At 31.5% G+C, this 22,613-nt stretch overlaps 1 protein-coding gene across 2 annotated transcripts in view; it reads left to right on the top strand.

Moving 5' to 3' along the window:
- The window catches only part of LOC126883017 (uncharacterized), a 94,281-nt gene that overhangs the window by 40,769 nt on the left and 30,899 nt on the right, over window positions 1-22,613 (top strand). For both annotated transcript variants that reach the window (XM_050648186.1, XM_050648187.1), the window contains one exon: window positions 4,952-5,561. In XM_050648186.1, the coding sequence (XP_050504143.1) occupies window positions 4,952-5,561 (610 nt within the window). The remainder of the gene's footprint in view (window positions 1-4,951; window positions 5,562-22,613) is intronic.

The following is a 22,613-nucleotide window of genomic DNA, read 5'->3' as shown; positions in this document are numbered from 1 at the left end:
TACTAACTAAAATAGAACAAATTTTTTTTGCTGAAATGTCATGTCTTTCCATTGCCTCTTTGCTCAAGAAGAGCTCGTTAAGGGAACAGGTTCTTCATTCAATACAGGTTCTTCTTCTAATACAGTTTCTTCAATATCATTGTCATCGGTGTTATTTTTAAACATTTCAACGTCAAAAGCAACATCATTTTCGCCATCTAAATCTTCTATTTCGGACTAGTTACCATCATTTCACACCTCTAGAGCCAAATTGTGGGCGAGAGGCACACCTGTAATAATTAGAAAAACTACTTTTATCATTAAAATGTAGAAAAATTAATAAAAAGTCACACTAATAAATATTTAGTATTTTAATTTCCTGCTTTGAAAATTGAATGTGTGACGGCAACTCACTATCGTGATATTCAAATTTTACGGGACAAGATCTCTACAAACAAACCAATAATTTCTTAAATTTTGTTTATAATTTTGAAGTTGAAACTTTATCTATACCACAACCCCGTTACAATAACATAAACACTTATAAAAAACAAGATATAATTTACTTACCTTTATCGGTTTTGTCGTCAAAATACACAGCCTTCTTTTAAGGGTATTCTATTGCAAAGTAAACGGGAATTCGTTAAAGTTAAATAATTTCAGTTACTCTGATAATACACGATAGACACAACATATTGATATCATCTTTCCTAGTAAAAATATGTTTATTTTGATATTGATACTCACATAAACATGAGCTCACGATCGTGTCAGCCGGTCACGAAAGGGGTATGAGAGAATAATTTTATTTTTAAATTAAATAAGCATATTAAATCTGTGGTGTTATGGCAGAAGTTGATATGTCCAAAAATTCGTGTTTTTGGTTTTCAATTTCAAATAAAAAGGATGTTTAACAAGGTGACATAAGAAGATATGTGCCTAAGTGAAAAGTGAAGGTGTTATATGCAGTGGCATAAGTTGATATGTCAAAATTAAGAAAAGTTTAAGTAGCCAGAACATGATATGTTACATATCAAGTGATAGTAAAATGAATAATTTGTAAATATTGATACTAATTAGTTTTATCTTTTATACTATTTACTTACTATGGACCAATACAATACGTATTTGTTTTCTTAAGTTTGCAAATAATTTTGTAATTATTATCAATCTCCTTATTTTGATATGTCCTACCAAAATTAAAAAAAAAAGATGACAAAAGTTGATATGTTTTTCCCCCTCCGATTTTTCCCCTCCTATGTAATAAATTGTATTTGAAAGTAAAAAATTTACATAATGCTTTCCATATATTTTTGTCTAATACTATTTGATTCACATATTCGAGTGCAACCGTTTTATATTAGCCGAGCAAGTTGTTAAAAAAAAGAGATGGCAAAAGTTGATATGTTTTTCCCCGTCCGATTTTTCCCCTCCTATGTAATGAATTTTTTATGAAAGTATAAACTTTATATACTACTGTCCATATATTTTTGTCTAATACCATTTGGTTGACATTTTCGAGTGCAACGATTTAATATTAACAGGACAAGTTGTTTTTATCATTTGCCAACAAATAGCAATTTGGACATATCAACTTTTGCCATAACGCCACAGAAATATAATTCAAGGAATATTCAAAAAATCATTCCAGAAAAAATATTGAAAAATAAGCCAACGGTGGCAAATTTTTAAAGATACCTCAAAAAAAAACAATGAATTTTGCGGTGGACATCAGAATTTATCATTGGATCAGGATAGACAAAAAATTCAAAAAGATTTTATGAGCTTATGAGTTTCTAGCGGTAACGCTGTCAAGTTTCTTTTAGTTTTAATGGTCTTTGACTTTTTAGTATCACTCAGAAGTCAAAACAACGAAAGTTTTTACAGAAAAAAGGTGAAAATCAACATATTTATTATCGTTAAACAAAATATAAGCATAAAACAAAAAATATCTTGACAGTGTTACCTCAAAGAATGTCTAATAAAAAAAGAATGTGTGTGTACTTTGTACGCACGTAAGAAGTTATACTTCTATTATATGATTTCTTAAAAATCAATATACTTCAAACAGTTTGTTTTAATTTTTTTTTCAAAACACCAAATTAATTTTGTGCTGACCGCTTTCAAAAAAATAAAAAAAAAGTATAGGATTGCACTGGATTCGAACTCAAGACCTCTCGATCTCTGGCCGAATGCTATACCAAATACGCTACGACGACTGTGTCTGTATCGGTTCGAACGTACCTAATGACAATTCACGGTAACAAACAGACAAGGTGACGTATAATAAATATACAATAAAATGTTTTAATAATACTCATCTTACTCCTGAGGAAGACAAATCCAAAGACACAAAAATTATAATAAATATATTTACTAAAAACACTAATATATTCTTTTCAGACCTTTTCTTGCACTGATATATTTATACATAACCAGAAAGATTTAGCAACTAAACGCCATACTATCTGTGTGCGCATTCGCGCAGTATTATGAAATTTTACTCTCAATCGCGTCTAAAGAAGTATAAATTCAAAAAAAGTTTTAGAAAAATATAAAGGTATCCGAATATCTTCCAAGAATATGCGTTCTCTTCTCTATATCAGGAAATTTACTACCAACGTTTCTATCACTGAATATATCACCAAGTACAGGGCAACCTACCTTAAACTTATAAAATCAGCTAAAAAAGACTACTACCATAACCGTTTGGGAAGCTCAAAAAGTGTTGCAAAAGAAACTTGGTCCATAATAAACGATCTTCGAAATAAAACCCACACTGCTAAAACAATTTCCCTTCCAGACCCTGAAAATCTAAATGAATACTTTGTTAATGTGAGTAAAAATATTACATCAACTATTCTGCCACAACAAGATCCCATTGCTTATCTCCCTAATTCAAGAAAGGTCTCGAATTCATTCTTTATAAAACCAGTCGATAAATCTGAACTGATCCAAACAATCAATAGTATCAAAAGCAAATCCTCCTGTAGTACCGATGGTCTATCGATAAAAATTTTTTCTAATCTCCCAGAAAATGTGTTAGAAGTCCTCATCTCACTAATTAATGATTCCTTTGAGAAAGGTAAATTTCCAGAGTGCCTGAAGACAGCCATCATTATTCCTCTTCATAAGGGTGGTGAAATATCTAATACCTGCAATTATAGACCTATTGCACTACTACCGGTACTCTCCAAAATTATTGAGAGACTCATAAAAGCCCGACTTATGTCCTTTCTAGTTGAAAACAACATTTTATCACAAAATCAGTTCGGCTTTTTAAATAATAAATGCACCACTGATGCCATCTTTTCTGTACTACATGAGGTTTATCAAGCACTGAACAATAATCTTCACACTGCCACCGTTTTTTGTGACTACGCCAAAACTTTTGATTGTGTAAATCATAACATTTTCATAAGAAAACTAAATTTCTACGGAATTCGAGGTATTTCTTTAGATTGGTTCCAATCTTACTTGGATGATAGGAAACAACTGGTTAGAGCAAATGATACAGACTCTAGTCTCAAAAACATTGTATGTGGGGTACCTCAAGGTTCAGTATTGGGTCCTCTACTTTTCCTTATCTTTATTAATGACATCACTAGTTTAAAAATCGATGGAAAAATCTTTCTTTTTGCTGATGATACCAGTATCACTTGGAGCAACTCAAATATTGCAACTCTTCATGCTACTATAACTTCTGATCTACTTACAATAAAAACCTGGTCTGACTCTAATTTACTCTCGTTTAACGTAGATAAAACAGTAGCATTGTCTTATAAAGGAGTCCTTCAACCCTTACCTCTTAATAACAGCCAGATCAGTACCGTTGATTCTGTGAAATTTCTTGGTATTTTTTTAGACAGCAACCTTAAATGGTCCCACCATATCGATTTGTTAAGGAAGAAACTATCCTCAGCTTGCTATGCTATAAGATCTGTTTCGAATGAACTCAATTTAGCATCTTCCAAAATAACATATTTTTCTTTGTTCGAGTCACATCTTCGTTATGGTCTTCCTTTTTGGGGTTCTGGTACAGCTGCCCAATTCGATGTTATTTTCAAATTACAAAAAAGAGCAATTAGATATCTGTTTGGCCTCAGAAGAACAACACATTGCAGAAGTTACTTCAAAGATCACAGAATTTTAACCCTTCCATCTTTGTATATTTTAGAAACTGTTTGCTTAATTCGTAAACATCTACATGTCTTTCCACCAAGACCTAATCATGACTACTTCACGAGAAATTCTACGTTTGACGTCTATATGCCGACCCCGTCCTCTGAGTTAGTAAAGAAATCTATATTATATTCCGCAAAAAAACTTTACAACCTTCTCCCTCTACAACTTAAATCTGCAGCATCTTTCCCCAAATTCCGTAAACTGACAAAAGCCTACCTATCTGAAAGACCATATTATTCAGTAGAAGATTTTCTTAATCAATAACTAAGAAATTACAGTACCCTTTGCACACGTAGTATTTTTATTATCATTTTTTTTTTGTCTATATTTGGGTGTCATATGCAGCAGCTTAACTTTTAAATTTATTAATTGCTAGGTAGACTATGCATTTGCCATTTACTTAAATTTTGCAATTGATTACTTCTGTTTAACTTCATTATTATTGTTATTATTGTAAATATATTGACGATTTATGTAATTTTAGTAAATTGGATTGTTATTGTTTTGTTTTCTTGACTTTTTATAAGCTTTGTCGATAAAGTTGTACAATTTTTCATGACAATAAAGCATATTTCTATTCTATTCTATTCTATAAGATTGTTTCATTTTTTCCGAAACAATGCATGTTTTCGATCTACATTGACTCCCCTGTTACAGAGTGACACTTAATTTTGAAGTATTACGTAATTTAATACCTAAAATTTTACTTTTTGGAATTAAAACAAAATGATCAATTTTTGCTATGTTGCATTGCTTGTCATTTTTTAATACAGATACGTTTTTTTAGACAGCACTACCGAAGAGTATTCCAAATATGAAATAAATCCAGTGCTAACAAACGAAGAAAGAAAAGAATCAGTAATTGCTAATATAGAGGTGGAACCAACTACACATTTAAATAACACTCCCAAAAACCAGAGCTTGCTTTTGTGCGACACTAGCCCGGTAATCGTGGATATGACTATTGATGATGAATATATTCAAGAGACTGACAAATCAAAAATAGATACACTTAAAACACGTCTTTCAAACTCTTTCAATCAACACCCTTCAGAATACAGTATTTCTTTGGCAAAACTTTTAGATGAGTATCAGCAGTGCTTAACTCTGCCAAATATAGAAATTCCGGAAACTGACAACGATTTAATCATAAAATTTGATAGCGTTTCAAAGAAAACGGAACAATTATTAAAAAATTTAAATTTTTACAAACGAGATGTTGTAGATTTAGAAGAATTGGACAAATTAGAAAACTTTGGAAGCTCTAGTACCAGCAGGTTTAGCGAGGAAATGTTAAGTGCAGACTGTGTAAGTAATAACACTGGAGAAGATACCGGATGGGGTGATATGACAGTCTCTAAAAGTTTAGAAGATAAAATAAAAGAAGCAGCTTCAAGGTAAATTAAATATAGAAATTTTCTCAAATGTTGACTATTTTAATTTTATGAAACTAAAAGTAAAGATGATTCAGATTTTATTACAGAACAGGGCATCTACTACAGTCCGTCCAATATACTTAACGTTGCACGTCATTATCTACGTCAGAGATATAAGTTGACATTGTTGCATAAGTACAAAAAAAAAAATGTGTGTACCTACTTTGTACGCACGTAAGAAGTTATACTTATATTATATGATTCCAACGAAATTAATATATACTTTAAACAGTTTATTTATATTTTATTTAAATATTAAACTAATTTTAATACTTAGGGTAGGTGGTCGGCAAAAGGTGGTAGGTGATAGGTAACCTAGGGTAGGTGGGGGCACAAGTACGCACGGGGCAAAGGTACGCACTTACATTTTTCAGTAACTTCTTATATGTTGGCGACAACATCTTGTGGCATATGCTTGTACTACTCAGTAGCATTGGATGAGAAACTGGCGCAATCAGGGCGAATACAACAACAAAAATGAGGTAAAAATTATTTTTGTACCTTTTGATCTAATTTTTCTTAAAAATTGATTGATTCTAATTCTTAATCTTTCAAACTCAGATTATTATTGGTTAGGCATGTTGAAAGTTTATTGTTAGAAGACTTCTTCTACATGACAGTTTGAAGTTCACATGTGCATAGTTTCATATTGAGGTTAGATATATTATTGGTTGCCGGATGGGGCAAAAGTACTCACACAAATGGAGCAAACGTTCGCAGTGCGTACCTTTGCCCCCAGTGAGGTAGACTTGACAAATGCATGTTTTAAGTCAATCTTCAAAGCGAATGTCAAGTTGAGCTTGATATTATATCAGCTAATTTTGTCTCAATTGCAAAATGTCTCAAATCCGCAAAAGTACGCACATGCGTACTTTTGCCCCATTGGCTGCGGCAAAAGTACGCATTTACATTTTTTTTTCAAAAAGTTATAAACACTCCAAAAATAATATTGAAGAATTTCCATTTGCCTAATATGATTACAAAATGTATCAATTTCACTTTCATCTATACTCTGTGCCAATTCAAGCATTAGGAAATTCACTAGAGATGAAAATTTAGAAAATGCATACCTTTGCCCCCACCTACCTACTTTCCAAAAATTTTTATTAAAACAATACCAAAAATTTAAAAAATAAAAGAATAAAACACACAAACACATTGAAAAATGCCTCAAAGAAATAATGATTTCTGAACAATAATTGTTGGCAAAAATTTGAACTAAATATAAAATATAAAAAGGAAAGGATCCCTCTCATTTTACTTCTTCAGTAATTTTAACTAAATACACATGTTCTGAAAAAAAATTATACAAATATACTTACAATCATAAAATGTATAAAAAAAAATAAAAACTTGCATTAGGATTCGATCCCGCGTTTATTAGGCTGCTAAGGATTTGAAAACGAAGCCTCTACTCATTTAACCACTTACACACACCCGTCATGTGCGAAGATAGGCCAACTGAACGTTTTACTTTTTGACAGTTCTGAATTTAATCAAATTAGTTTGATTTTTGTGTTAAAATACAACAAAACATAGATAAGAAAACAATATTAGATGAAGATTGGTAGAAATTTTGTTGGTAATCAAATTATGTAAATCAAAGCATTACTTACTAGATAGGTACACCTGGTTCCAAAAAAAACTGATACGACTCTTGAAGCGTATTTTGTAGAAAATTGAGCAGTGTATTTTGAAGGATAAATACTTAATATTTACATACTGTCAATGTCACTGCCAAATCTTAAAATTTGTCAGATAGCTTATTCTGTTCCACGGTTATTAGACTTTATTATTAATCTTTATTATTAATACTTTCTCCGCAACGGAGAGTATCTTATCAACTGGGTTTTTTTTTAAACAATAGATGATAAAATAAAAATATTGACAGTTCAAAAATGTGAACATTATTGCATTGTGTGTGGCCTAAGTTTGGGCTGAAAACTGAAATGTATTACATTTTTACAAAATTTTGGAATATGTTTAATTACGTAGACCAATTTTAACAGTTGTTTTCAATACAGATTTCAATCCTCTACAAATAGTTTCTAATGTCTTTTGATGTCAAATAATTAGGGAAGCTGGAATTTAACAGTTTAGAATTTTACATTGAGTTAATGCAAAATTGTGACGCATGTCAAAATTCTCAATGTATTTTAATTGTATTCATTTTCTTCGAATCCTGAGAAAACTAATAAATATTTTTGAAAAACTTAAACTCAGAATGAAGGACTACATTATTACCGAGGGCTGAAAGTCCCTGAAAACTTCTATAATATTTATTTTAATAAGTTACAGGGCTGAATTGAATATTAATTTGTTTTGTTGTATAATCCACGTTTACAATAATTATGTGATCTATTTGATGTAAAAACTATCATTTAGATAGTTAATATAAAAGTTTAGATAGATTTAAAATAATATAAACATTTAGACCTTAATAATTAGTACAATTTATGAATTAACATAATATGTAATCAGTTGTTTGTTGTTTGTTTATTTTATTATTTGTATGTCATAATAAATATAATGTCAGATCAATCAAATACACTGCTCAACATGATCAAATCTTACTAAGAGTCGTATCAGTTTTTTTAGGAACCGGCTGTACATACATTTTCCAAATAGGTAAGTACCTATGTAATTTTTTATTACAATACTGAAACATTTACAATTAGGTACGTACCTGTTGCTTTTAAAAATCAGTTAAAAAGTCACTAGAATTATTATAAATTTGCTTTTTTTTCTGTCCTCAGAACAATAAAAACTAATATACACAACATTTGTTTACCCATAACCGACATATTGAACAATTGTTGACAGGTCATTGTAATTACCCAATCAGAGCCCGTATTAACTTCATGATGTTTATTTAGGAATAACAATAAATATTTACAAAATAAAAAGCATAATGAGTACTACCTAAATAAACATAAATAACTCACTGAAGTTGAGCTACCCTGTATATATATTACTAATATACATACAAAAGTATCACCCCTTGTGCGTGAGACTTAAAAATATAATATACTAATTTACAAATATAAACAAACACAAAAAATATTTAACAAATGTATAAATGTATACAGTTATATGAAAATTTATAAAAATACTAAAAACTCTAACATTAATCAAGAAAAAATAAAAATATAATAATTTTAATATAATTTGTGATATAAATGTGGCCATCAATAATTCAAGAAATGTCGCAGTTGATAATAAAAATCTATTTAGATACAATTTTTATTTTCGATATAATTTTTTATTTCTTATTGAAGTTTATTTATTACAATTATTGTCCATTGATAAGTTCTTCGCAGAAATTTGTTGATTTGTTCCCAATCCATTGTTTAATTTCATATTTATATCTATGTTTTTTATAATTTTTAAATTGTTTTAAATTATCCGGTAGCAAATTGTACAATTTGGGCCCTATGTAACCAACATATCTTTGAAGGATGGATTTATTACATTTTGGTAGAATTGTATTATGTTTTATATATCTAGTTTGGTGGGCATGACTGTTAAAATTTAATATTATCTTTTTTTCATGTATATGTATAAGAGCTTTATAACAGAATAATTTACGTACATTTAAAAATTTACTTTCGTTATATAACAGCTCACTAGAATATCTTAAATTTTTCCCGTATTAATTAGCCATTTCTGAATAATATTTATAGAATGTAAGTAATTATTGCGTATTCCACCCCATCCTAAAGGCCATATGTGAGTTGAGATTGTATAAGTGCATAATAAAGAATTCGCAAATGAGTTATTCCTAAAAATTGTTTTAAAAATTTAAATCTTGATAAGAGTCCTCTTAATTTATTTACTATATTATTTGCTTGGGTGTTCCATCGTAAATGTTTATCAATTATTATACCTAGATATTTAATCTCGTATGTATGTGGAATTTCATTTTTTGCATCAATTTTTAATGAGCCAAGATTTGGGAGGTTATTAACATATGATGTAAATGGTATATATTTTGTTTTTTTTTAATAATATATATTTTATAATACTCAATTTAAATAAATAAAAACTTTAGAAATAGAAAACACGAATAAGTTATAATCTTACGTTAAAGTAAATAATAAAAACGGTAAATATAATAAATCAAATACTTATACGCTGTGAGCTCGTAGGTAGAGGGGATATTTAAAATTTCGTGAGCGCCAGTAGTGACAAATCAGTGAACGTTCGGTGGAAATTTGACATAATTGTACTTTTTTTTTTTTTGAAAAATGGCTTTGGCAGAGCCAGTTAGCCAGACTTGTTTGTGATTGATTGCAGATTCATAGTCATAAATTTCTTATTTCATAAAATAAGTACATACTACAATATTATTTTTAGATACATAGGTACATTGTGTTGCTTTTTTTTATTTTGTTTTTTTTTTAATTATTTTACTGTTTTTTTAATATATATTTTAATTTGTGCTAAACACTTCTTTTTTACTTTCTTTTTTTATTTTTCTTTTCTTTTTTTATTTTTGTTTCATTTTTTTTATATTTTTTTTTTGTTATTATTTTACTATGTGTTTTTTATATATTTTTTTAATTTTTTCAAACCACATTAACAAATTATGCCTAGTTAGTAGGTATATATTACATTTACAAATTGTATTTACATAATTTAACATGTTTATAAATGAGATGAAGAATTTCCATATCATTTGTAAATTTTAAAGTATTAAAGGGTTATTGGGAAAAAATATTTAAAATTTTTTAATTCCTTATAAAGGTTGTTTATATTATTTATTTGTAAATGACGTTCTACTATGACATGTGTTAGATCTCCGATTTTGCCACAAGTACAATTAGGAGTATCTGACAAGCCGATTCTATGCATGTAAGATGGCGTAAGAGCATTATTGGCTCTCAGCCGATTAATGGTCTTTATAAAATGTCTATTATATTCTGTGTAAAACCATCTTCCTGAGAATATCCTAGGGTTACAATGAGCAAAATTTGAGCCAGTATTACATTCTCTGTAATACATTTGCCAATTATTTTTAAGTTTTTGTCTGCTGAAGTATCGATATCTGAAGCTGGAATTAAATTTTTGTTTATTTTTTCTCCGATCATATAAGCTGATTTAGCAAAATTGTCAACTATTTCATTGCCTTTTATTCCAGAATGGCCCTGAATCCAAGCAATTGTTACATTTACTCCCAATTGTATAGTTTCAAACAGAGTTTTAAGAATATTCAATTCAATGTGGTTTATATGTTTGACTGTTTGAATGTTACTCAATCTGTCCACCACGCTTTTACTGTCAGTAAATATAACATAATTACTAGTTGGATTCAGTAGTACATACTGAACAGCAAACATTACTGCTATCATTTCTGCTGTGTATATTGAGCATTCAATAGGTAGGCTATATTGATGATGGTAATTTTTATTTTCGTGGAACACTGCACAGCCCGTTCCATTTGCGTCTTTTGACCCATCGGTAAATATGTACTGAAAATTTGACCATTTCTCTTTAATAAGTATATCAAACATATTTGGGGGTAAATGTGAGTTTAAATAACATGTTTTAACCTTGTTAGAGAATAATGCTTTTGTCATTTCATTGTAGTAAGGCGGAATTTGGCTTTTATAGATAACGTCACTGTACTTTACCGTACTTAGATAACTTTCTACCAAAGGTATAGATTTTTTAGTTCTCCAGTACCTATGAGTGAGGTATAAAACTGATAGCTCATGTAGATCTTGAAGGTATTTACATTTTTTGGACAGAATTCGAGTTGTAAATTTATCACTGAGAAATTGCTGGCGTAAATGCAATGGAGGTTCCACTGCTTCATTTTCCATTATTTGGACTGGAGTGGATTTTAAATAACCTAGGCATAATCTCAAACATTTATTTTTTTAAATTTCAAGTTTATTTAGAAGTGTATTGGTCGCTGATCCAAATAAATGACAGCTATAGTCGAAAATGGGCCTGATCATGTTACGGTAAAACATCAAAGCGATATTTGGGTCTGCTCCCCAATTTGTTTTACAGAAAGCTCTTAAAATATTTATTGAGTTTTCTGATTTTTTAACAATATGATGAATGTGATCTTTCCATGACAATTTCCTGTCTAGATAGGTACCAAGATACTTAACACAGCTTTTAATAGGAAAATTAAATTTTCCAATATTAAGATTGCCTTGTGGAACAAGGTATTTGTGTCTCAGTTTTTGTGTCAGAAATTTATAATCCTACTTCTTCATAGCACTGATTTACGATTTCTAATGCGACTTTTAAATTATCCTCACATCTACTTAACAATTTTCGCAAGAACGCAGCTGCTGTAGACTTATTTCTTGTAAAGTTAAGCTGAATTGACGTAACTAGAGCTGCAGTTGCATCTTTAGTGGACCTAGACTTGCGAAAACCATACTGGGATCTTGGAAGTATACCATCATGTTCTAACCAATGTTCAAATCTATTTTTAATTATTCTTTCGAATGTTTTTAAAAGACATGAAGACAAGGAGATAGATCGGTAAGAACTTGGATCACGGTCTGGTTTTCCAGGTTTTTTAATAGGAATTATCAGGTATTCTTTCCAACTATTTGGTACTGGTATCTTATTTGTCCAAATATTGTTGAAAATGTTTAGTAGTGAAATTTTATGTTCAATCGGTAAGTTGTACAACAGCGAATATGACACATTGTCTATACCTGGAGAAGTATTATGTCTTTGTTCAAGGGCTCGATGCAATTTCCATAGATGAAAATTTTCGTTTAAATTGTGGTTTTGTCTGGATACTGTTTGAATATGATCTTGTAGGATGTCGTCATTTGGAACCCATGCCGGAGCAATTTTTCTGTGGAAATCTTGCAACCATGTATCTTCTGGATCAATAGGTACTCTGTTGGCTTGTTTGCGGTTTTTAAAACAATTAACTTTTCGCCAGACATCTTTTAATGGTGTTCTTGAGTTTAGGCTTTCGCAAAAATCAATCCAATTCTTCTTTTTTTTTTCTGTTTGAAGATTTTCTTTGCAACAGCGTCAAGTCGTTTATAATCTATCAGATTTTGGAGCGTTGGATTCTGTTTATAATTAATGAACGCATGTTTTCTACTTTCAGCTGCTCGTTGACAATGATTATTCCACCATGGTTTCGGAATATGGCTTCTGATTTTTTCGTTAATGGAGGAATATTTTGGAATAGCGATCTTGGCTGCCTGGTTTATATTTGTTAACAATTCTTCGTACATTGATGGAACTTCCATTGTTTAAAAAGTACTGGCATAACTCGTCCAATTGGCTCTGCTAAGGTTCCATATTCTATGTTTTCTACTGGATGTGGCTTCTGTTGCGGAGAAACTTTGTGATGAAATAATGATTGTCACATGATCAGATCCATGAGGTTCTTGTAGAGTATTCCAATGGAAATAAGAGGCAATATCTTTGAAACAAATGGTTAAGTCTACAGCAGAAGGTTTTTTCGAAATAGCGAGAGTGGGAGACCCATCGTTTAAATATTCTAAATTACAATATTCTATAGCATCCAAAAGATCTTTACCTAATCTATCATCAACTTCACAGCCCCACGCCAAATTGTGTGCGTTAAAATTGCCTCCTATTATAAATGGTTTTGATCATTGTTGAATTGAAACTTTATTATTGGGTTCATTATATAGGGAAATTATATGTAAAGGTTTTCTGAAAGGTGAAATTTTAATTGAAATACATTTATATGTAAACGAATACGTATTTGGAAAAATTATTTCTTCACATTTTATGTTAGATTTCAAAAGGATGGCACATCCACCGTATCCATCAGGGCGATCAGCTCGAAAACAATTAAATTCTTTAAAATTATAATATTTTCCCGGTTTGAACCAGGATTCGGATAATAGAGCTATACTGATGTCGTTCTGATGAAGTAAATATTCTAAATTCTGTTTATTAGCAACTGCCGAACGACAGTTCCATTGTAATATGTTTATTTTAGTTAGGCCTGCGATTTGATGTTACATTTTGGTTAAAATGGTTACTAATTAACTGAATTACATCAGATTTTGAAATATTAAAATAATTATTTTGTTTAATTGAATTAACAATTGTAAGAACTGATTCTAAAGTGACATTTATTACAGAAGAATCTAACTCTTCTGACTGTGAATCTGCAACGTTTGAGTTTTGTTGGTAGAATTGACTTTTAACTATTTCCTCAGAATGTTTTGGAGGGGAAACTACAGATATTATTTCTTTTCTGGCTATATCAGTTGGGTCTGGACTATTTGGCTTCTGCCTTTTATTTGGCCTACTGGTGTTGGTGTGGGGATTAAATATAAATTTAGCAAAGTTATTTCCTTGGGCAGAAGTAGAAGGTTGTGAATTTTGTGAAAAATTTGTATCATTGTTTGTTACATTGGTTCTAACAATACTAGCATAAGAATTCTTTGGTATATTTTTATTTGCATCGTAAAAATTAACGTTTGTTAAACCCATCGTCTCTTTTATTAACTTTTGTCGTGTGAATTCTGGACACGCGCTTAAATTCGTAGTCAAGTGATTCCCCTTACAGCTGAAACATACTTGTGTGAACTCAACTTTAGTACAATTCTTAGAATTATGAGGTTCTTGGCATCTGTTACATCTTTGCTGACTCCTACACTGATTTCCTAGGTGCCCGTACCTAAGACAGTTGAAACATAACAGAACTTTTTGCTTATACACTTCAATTTCTTTAATAACCTTATTTATGACTACATATTTAGGTAAAGTTTGCGATTTAAAGGTCACAATACAAGATTTAGTAGGGACATATTCGACAATTTTTTCCTCATTAACAATTTTTTGTAATTTACGCGTAATTCTTTTAACGTTTGCAATTTCAAATATACAATGACTATCATACTGTTTTATTTTATTTTTTATATACTCTTCAGAGAAATCTATGTCTATGTCTCTAATAACTCCTTGTCTGTGTAAAATAAATTTTGAAATATAAAGATCTAAATTATTTGATTTAAAAATTTCCAGATATTTGTTTTTAATAAGATTATTTGCAGTTTTATAATCTTTGCATTTGACTCTAATTCTATTTCGTCCGATGGCGTCTATACTGGAAATCATATTGTCTGCTTCAGGAAAGTTAGACAAAATAATTTCACCAATTTTTAAAGAATTTAATTTACCTTTAAAATCCGAAGAACTATTTTCAATATAAACGTGATATGGTCCTAGGTCATTACTATTAAATAAAAATGTTTGCCTTACCTCTTTTGAGATCAGTTATGTTTCATTACAAACATTCATATTCGGTGTATTTGAATACTGGTTGTTGTTTTGGTTTGTCAAACTTATAGGAATGGGAGTACTTACAGAATGTTCCATTTCTGCATCAGTTTGACTATCAAATATATTAGATTTTATGGGTGGTGGATCAGGCGGCCTACCTCTACTATTGACACTCATATTGTAGTTTTACGTCGTTCAGCAAACGATATTGCAGCCGTAAAAAATGTAAACTAAATTAAGACAATGGGGGTTATCTGTAGTCTCAATTATAGTTGTACCGAAGGTACGTCCGATTTCTATGATTATTACTATAAACTGTAGAAAATAACGTCGAAAACTAATATTTTTTAAAGAGCAATTTAAAAAATTGGTTTTCACTTTGACATTTTTCTGACAACTCGACATAAATGTCAAAGTGATTAATTTAAAAAACATTGAAATTAAAAACATTAATAGGAAAAAATATTAGTTGGTCAAAGCTATTTTGGTGTATATTTTTACCTTAAATATACTTACGTTTTAAATACTCAATTTAAGTATTTTTAATATTTCGTAATATGTAATTATAAATTAATCTAAACGCCATCTACACGATAATTGTGAAAGTATCCTTCTTCTTCTTCTTTTTATATAGACATTACTCTGTCTGTTTTTCAATGTGCATCCAGTAAGTTGTCATTCCATCTTTTTCGTGGTCTTCCCACTGATCGTCTTCCTATTAGGGAACTGTTTCTCGCCGTCCTTACTACTCTATTTGTTGTCATTCGGTTTATGTGGCCGTTCCATTCTACTCGTCTGCTTTTCACCCAGTTGTTAATGTTGTCCACCTTGCATCTCCTTCGTATATCTGCACTTCTAGCTCTATCCCACAGCGTCTTACCATCGATTTTTCGCAATGTTTTCATCTCTGCTATTTCTAGCATTCTTTTTATCCTTTCTGTATCAGGTCGTGTTTCTGCCGCGTTTGTCATTATTGGTCTGATGACTGTTTTGTAAATTCTGCCTTTCACTTCTTTTCCGATGTTTTTATTTCTCCATATTGTTTCATTCAGGTAACCTGCGGCTCTGCTTGCTTTATTCGCCTGATCTTCCACTTCTGATTCGAGCTTTCCGTAGCTGCATAGTGTGATGCCTAGATATTTAAACTCCATGACTTGTTCTATTATTTGACCCTCCAGCTCTAATTTACACCTTATTAGATCTGCTGTTATAACCATGCATTTAGTCTTTTTTGGGGAAATGAACATGTTAAATTTTCTAGCGGTTATATTAAATTCGTGCAGCATACGTTGTAAATCATCTTCACTTTGAGAGATTAGTATTGCGTCGTCTGCATAGAAGATTATTTTAAGTTGTTTTTCTCCCATTTGGTATCCTTTTTTTTTCTTACTTTTTTTATTATTTCGTCCATGATCAGGTTGAACAACAGAGGACTCAGGGAATCTCCCTGTCTTATCCCATTGCCAGCTTCAGTTGGGTCAGTTAGTTCTTCATCTACTTTTACTTTTATTGTGTTCTGGTAGATATTTTCGATCGTTTTAATTATTCCTAGAGGTACCTCTCTTGCGTACAATAAATGGATAACGTCCTTTAATTTGACCCTGTCAAATGCCTTCTTAAGGTCCACGAAACATAAGCATGCCGGTTTGTTGTATTCTAACGATTTTTCTTGAATCTGCCTCATTATAAATATAGCGTCAGTGCATGATCTTCCAGACCTAAAACCTTGTTGTTCTTCTGCTAATGTTATAATTTTATTCATTTTGTTTGTTATCACTTTGGTCGTTAATTTTAGTGTTGTGTTTAATAAGTTAATTCCTCTGTAATTCTCCGGGTCCGATTTTTCTCCCTTTTTGAAGAGAGGTATTAGGATGCTAAATCTCCATTCTTGTGGTATTCTGTTTTGTTCTATTATTTTTTGGATAAGTTTTAATCATTGTGTGGTCAGGTCTTGTCCTCGATACTTTAGGAGTTCATTCGATATTCTGTCCTCTCCTGGTGATTTTCTATTTTTTAATTTCCTTAATGCTTCCGTTACCTCTGCTTCTTCAATATTTATTTCTTCGTTTGTTGTCACTTCAGGTGTTGGTGGTTCGTTATCGTTATCTTTAGCAAACAGATCGAAAATAGTCTGCTTAAGTTTCCTTCTGCATGTGTTTCGTTTTTATTAGTTCGTTCATCTCTTTTCTTTGTCCTCTGATCATTCTCCATATTTCCTTATGTGTTCCGTACAAGTCGTGTTCCATCTGTTTTGAGAAACTCTCCCAGTGTTCTCTTTTTATTTGTCTGACTAAAGTGTTTGTTTCGTTTCTAATTCTTTTATAGTTGTTGTATGCCTGTTGTGTTTGTTGTGTTCTGTATTGTAAAAGGCTTTCTTCTTGTTTTCACATTTTATCTTCACTTCCTCTCGAAACCATGGGTTTTCTTTTTTGATATATTGGTATTCGTTACTTTCCTCTCTCCAAGTGATTCTGTTGCTGCGTTAATTATGTTACTTTTGAGTTTTTCCCAGCTTTCCTCGATGTTATCGTTTTCTATTATTTCATTATCAGCAATCTTCTCTGATATTCTTTAAGTACTCCGTGGATTCCGTACTTAGTCCTTTGACTTTGATTTTTGTTTGTGTTGGTGCCACTCTCTTAGGTGTGAAGCATTTCATGGTGATTCTAATTTTACATAATACTAGAATGTGGTCACTACCGACATCTGCTGAGTTGAGACATCTTACGTCAATTATTTTTGATGGATGTATATCTCTGTTAGTTACAACATAATCTATCATAGATCTTTGTCCACGGGTATTATTGAATGTATATTTGTGTTGGTCTTTGTGGTCAAAAAAGGTGTTGTTTATTCGAAGTTCGTTATTCGTGCAGAAGTTTATCATCAGTTCTCCATTTTCGGTTTTGACGTGAAAGTATCCGAAGTAAGAAATTAATATTTTATTAATAGAACGTTAAAATGATTAGCAAAATCTTTAAAAAATCGTTTACAATTTAATTACTTTTTTGCGTTGTAAATATTAAGCGATAACAATTAAATAATAAATTAAAAAATTACCGGCGAACGTTGCATTAGTAATCCGCTAGTAGCGACACCAGCGAAGCTCAGAGCGTATAGTAAAGAATAAAAACAAATATGAAGTGTTATCACCGCAACTGTCAAATAAATGTTACCAATTTATGCCAAAATGTCACCTTTGCTCGATCTCAGTTAGAGTGTAATCCGAACAAGTGTGCTTTATAAAAACGCTTTGTATTCCACTTATACAAATTAAATGAAACAAATGATACTTTTTTGCGTTGTAAATATTAAGCGATAACAATTAAATAATAAATTTAAAAATTACCGGCGAAAGTTGCATTAGTAATCCGCTAGTAGCGACACCAGCGAAGCTCAGAGCGTATACGCTGTGAGCTCGTAGATAGAGGGGATAATGAAAAATTCGCGAGCGCCAGTAGTGACAAGTTTGTAAACCTTTACTGGAAATTTGCTTTTTGACGTTCTGCATTAAGAGTTGCATATTATAGCTTTTAAATGTCTCACGAAAGTTGTTGTGTATTAAAGAGTGTCGAAATACTGGTTACAATAGTAACTGTGTATTTTACAACTTTCCTTTCGCTAAGCATAAGGTGATTTAACGACAAAAATGGATTGATGCAATTAGAAAAAAGTAAGTAAACACAATTTTAATTTTAAAACGGTAGAAAATTTGAGCTAAAGGATCAGTTAGCACACTCTCGAATTTTGACGGTTTTAATTTTACAATCCAATCCTGAAACAAAATTTGAATGCGTGAAGATAACGACCAATCACAGCAAACGTAGGATGCCATTAACTGTCATTCATAAGTTAATATTTAAGAAGTAGTATTATACTATAATTATATTAAATTATTATACTTTTTTGTAGAATAAATTTTTTCTAATATTAGTTGTCAACATAAACGTCAAAACGATAAGCAAAATCTATGAATAATAAATTCTGTACTTACTGCTATTAATTATCGATTACAATCCAATTACTTCTTTACGTTGTAAATATTACACGATAAGAATTAAAAAATTAAAAAAAGTTTGAAACAACTATTATTTGCTTTTCTGCTGTCCTCCTTAAAATTCCGGCCGAAATAGGAACACTAGTCAACCGTTAGATGGCGATAGCAGCCATACCAGCGAAACTCACAGAGTATAGGCAACACTTTTTCCTTTCCAGAAAATTTCCGGTAAAAGTTATACTAGTAATCCTGTAGGTAGGTGGCGATACCAGCGAAGCTCGGAGCGGATAGTAAAGAATAAAAACAAATATGAAGTGTCATCACCACAACTGTCAAATAAATGTTACCAATTTATGCCAAAATGTCACCTTTGTTCGATTGCAGTTGAGTGGAATCCCAACAAGTGTGCTTTATAAAAACGTGTTATATACCACTTATACAAATTAAATGAAACAAGTAAGGGTATGTTTCTTTAAATGTACATTAATAGAAATCTTCCAATATTAGTTCTACGCGTATATAATAAAATATGTCTAGTGGCTGTAATTCCCGTGTACTCGGCTAAATGATTCCAAAAAGGAACAGACCTACCGCCTAAATATTTCGTGTTGGCATCATGTGACGTCACGGGCTATGACGTGGATGACGTGCAACGGTAAGTATATTGGACGGACTGTGTGTGCTTATATGTATTTCGGGTTTAACTTAGCCTCATCGGAGCACCTGTGTAGAGACACTGAACTGGAATCAAATCTTTTCATCTTTTCGGTGTAATTACTAAAATAATTACAAAATATGCAACAGCTCCATCTATGAATAGTTAGCTCAAAGAGTCAGGAACTAAAATTCGAATTGTTATCCTCTGAAGCATTTTAAGATGTAAATATAATGTAATACAGAGTGATGCTAACTATTCATAGATGATGTTGCATCTTTTGTAATTACTTTATAGTGTAGGAAACAGGTTGAACCTTGCAAAATGGACACAAGTCCGGTTTTATTTTTTTTTCTATTATATCAAGGGGTGCTTATTATAAGACTAACTTTTTCTGAAAAAACTTCGCCCCGGAACCCCCCTTTTCACCCGTTTAAAGGGGGTAATTTGTGGTTTTTGCGGAACGTAGCCCTTCCTGTACCTTTTACAAAAAATTTTTTAATAGAAATATGAAGAGGACTATATTTTCTACGATTTATTTCCCAACAGGATATGTCTATCATCCACCGTTTAGCGGGGGTGGCGCCCCAAAGTTGACAAGTTTTTAAAAAAGATGTTTTTAAAAAAATATATTTTTCCCTAACTGTAACGGAAATTAAGAAGAAATTCTGCGACAATTATTCACAAATAAGTGACTGATTTTTTGGTATGGGTTTCACTTAAGGGTAATTGCCCTATTTTTAATTACAGGGTGTTACATTTTAAAAAACCCCTTTTTATACCATCTGAACCGTTTATGCTAGAGTAAAAAGACTTTCAGCGATTACCCATGTACTGGTGCTATTTACAAATTTGTTTATTTCAATTTACAAATAAATGAAGTGATTTTCTTGGAATCCTTCACACACAATGCCCTTTATTAATATGCTTTATATATCATTTTGTGCACCTTATTATTACCCATGCATGGACACCAAAAGCAATTTCCTAGTGCAACCCCTGTAGCAAAAAAAAATAAAATGAGGGGTTGAAATTTTTTTTTGTTCTTTGCTTTTTGATCCATATGGGCATATGCTTCATCAATAGTGCTTTTCAAAAATATATATGGTTATTGCAACATCCCTGCGGAAACCACCCCTATCCTTGAAAATATACTGCAGAAACTACCCCTATCCCTTGGCGAGGATGTTTTTACGATTTTCTCATTACCTATGCATTATTTTTAAACAAAACTTATACAAGGTTAAAGACCACTATTTACTCTAAAAGTTAGGTCCTATTCATTTTTTTCGTATAAGCAACCGTTACGGCACAGTGGCGCCGTAAATCTCATATATGCTTTGGCGGGCTCCAGTTTTTGTTTTTTTTTTCTTCATCTGTTCGTTTTATTGATAAAGTACTTATATAAAATAAAACAACACAGTGTAACCTACAAATTATGACCTATGCACATTTTACATTCTTTGCTCCCCAAAGCCACAGTGGTGGCCCAAAATCAATTTTTGCATATTTTCGCCACCTACACGCATTTTATTGCAATAATGCTACCTTAATAGCACAATATTCACCCTTAAGTGGTCGCTAAGCAGTGGCGGATCCAGAGAGGGGTGATGAGGGCGATCACCCCCACCCCTCTCAAACCAAGTGATGTTATATTTAAAGATTATAAAAATATTCATTTATTGTTATAGAAATACTTATATTAATATAATTTTTATAAGAATGACTTTTTATGCTCTAGCGACAGTGGCGGATCCAGCATCGTTAAGAGGGGGGGGGGTGCCAATTGGCTAAATTTCTATAAAAATAAATGAATATTTTTAGAATCTTTGAATATAATATCATTTGGTTTGAGAGGGGGGGGAGGTGAACACCCCCATCACCCCTCCCTGAATCCGCCGCTGCTTAGCGACCACCTAAGGGTAAATATTGTGCTATTAAGGTCTAAGGTAGCATTAATGCAATAAAATGCGTGTAGGTCGAAAATATGCAAAAATTTATTTTGGGCCACCACTGTGGCTTTGGGGCGCAAAGATTGTAAAATGTGCATAAGTCATAATTTGTAGGTTATACTGTGTTGTTTTATTTTACATAAGTACTTTATCAATAAAACGAACAGATGAAAAAAAAAAACAAAAACTGGAGCCCGCCAAAGCATATATGAGGTTTACGGCGCCACTGTGCCGTAACGGTTGCTTATACGAAAAAAATGAATATGACCTAACTTTTAGAGTAAATAGTGGTCTTTAACCTTGTATAAGTTTTGTTTAAAAAGAATGCATAGGTAATGAGAAAATCGTAAAAACATGCTCGCCAAGGGATAGGGGTAGTTTCTGCAGTAGATTTTAAGTATTTTTAAGTGAAACCCATACCAAAAAATCAATCAATTATTTGTGAATAATTGCCGTAGGATTTCTTCTTAATTTCCGTTACAGTTAGGGAAAAATATATATTGTTTAAAACATCTTTTTTAAAAACTTGTCAACTTTGGTGCGCCACCCCCGCTAAACGGTGGATGATAAACAGATGCTGTTGGGAAATAAATCGTAGAAAATATAGTTCTCTTCATATTTCTATTAAAGAAATTTTTTGTAAAAGGTACAGGAAGGGCTACGTTCCGCAAAAACCACAAATTATCCCACTTAAAGGGTTGAAAGGGGGGTTCCGGGTCGAAATTTTTTCAGAAAATGTTAGTCTTATAATAAGCACCTCTTGATATACCAGAAAAAAAAAATAAAACCGGACTTGTGTCAATTTTGCAAGGTTCAACCTTTGTTTCCTACACTATTAATAATTACACCTAAAAGATGAAAATATTTGATTCCAGTTCAGTGCCACTACACAGGTGCTCCGATGAGAGTAAGGTAAACCCGAAATACATATAAACACATAGTAGATGCCCTGTTCTGTAATCAAATGTGAATCATCTTTACTTTCATTTTATCTGTATTTTTTTTTGTGAATATAAAGGGAACTAGTTCGCTAAAGATTGTTTCATCAGGTCGTGGATGAAATTATTGATTCCCTTGGCGACTAATTCATCACTCTGTATTGGATTATATTTACATCCAGAGGATAAGAATTCGAATTTTAGTCTCCTTCCTGC

Source organism: Diabrotica virgifera, chromosome 4, assembly GCF_917563875.1.
Source record: "Diabrotica virgifera virgifera chromosome 4, PGI_DIABVI_V3a".
NCBI lineage: Eukaryota > Metazoa > Arthropoda > Insecta > Coleoptera > Chrysomelidae > Diabrotica > Diabrotica virgifera.
The sequence above is the reverse complement of the archived record's forward strand: the minus strand, read 5'-3'. Positions and strand labels throughout refer to the sequence as shown.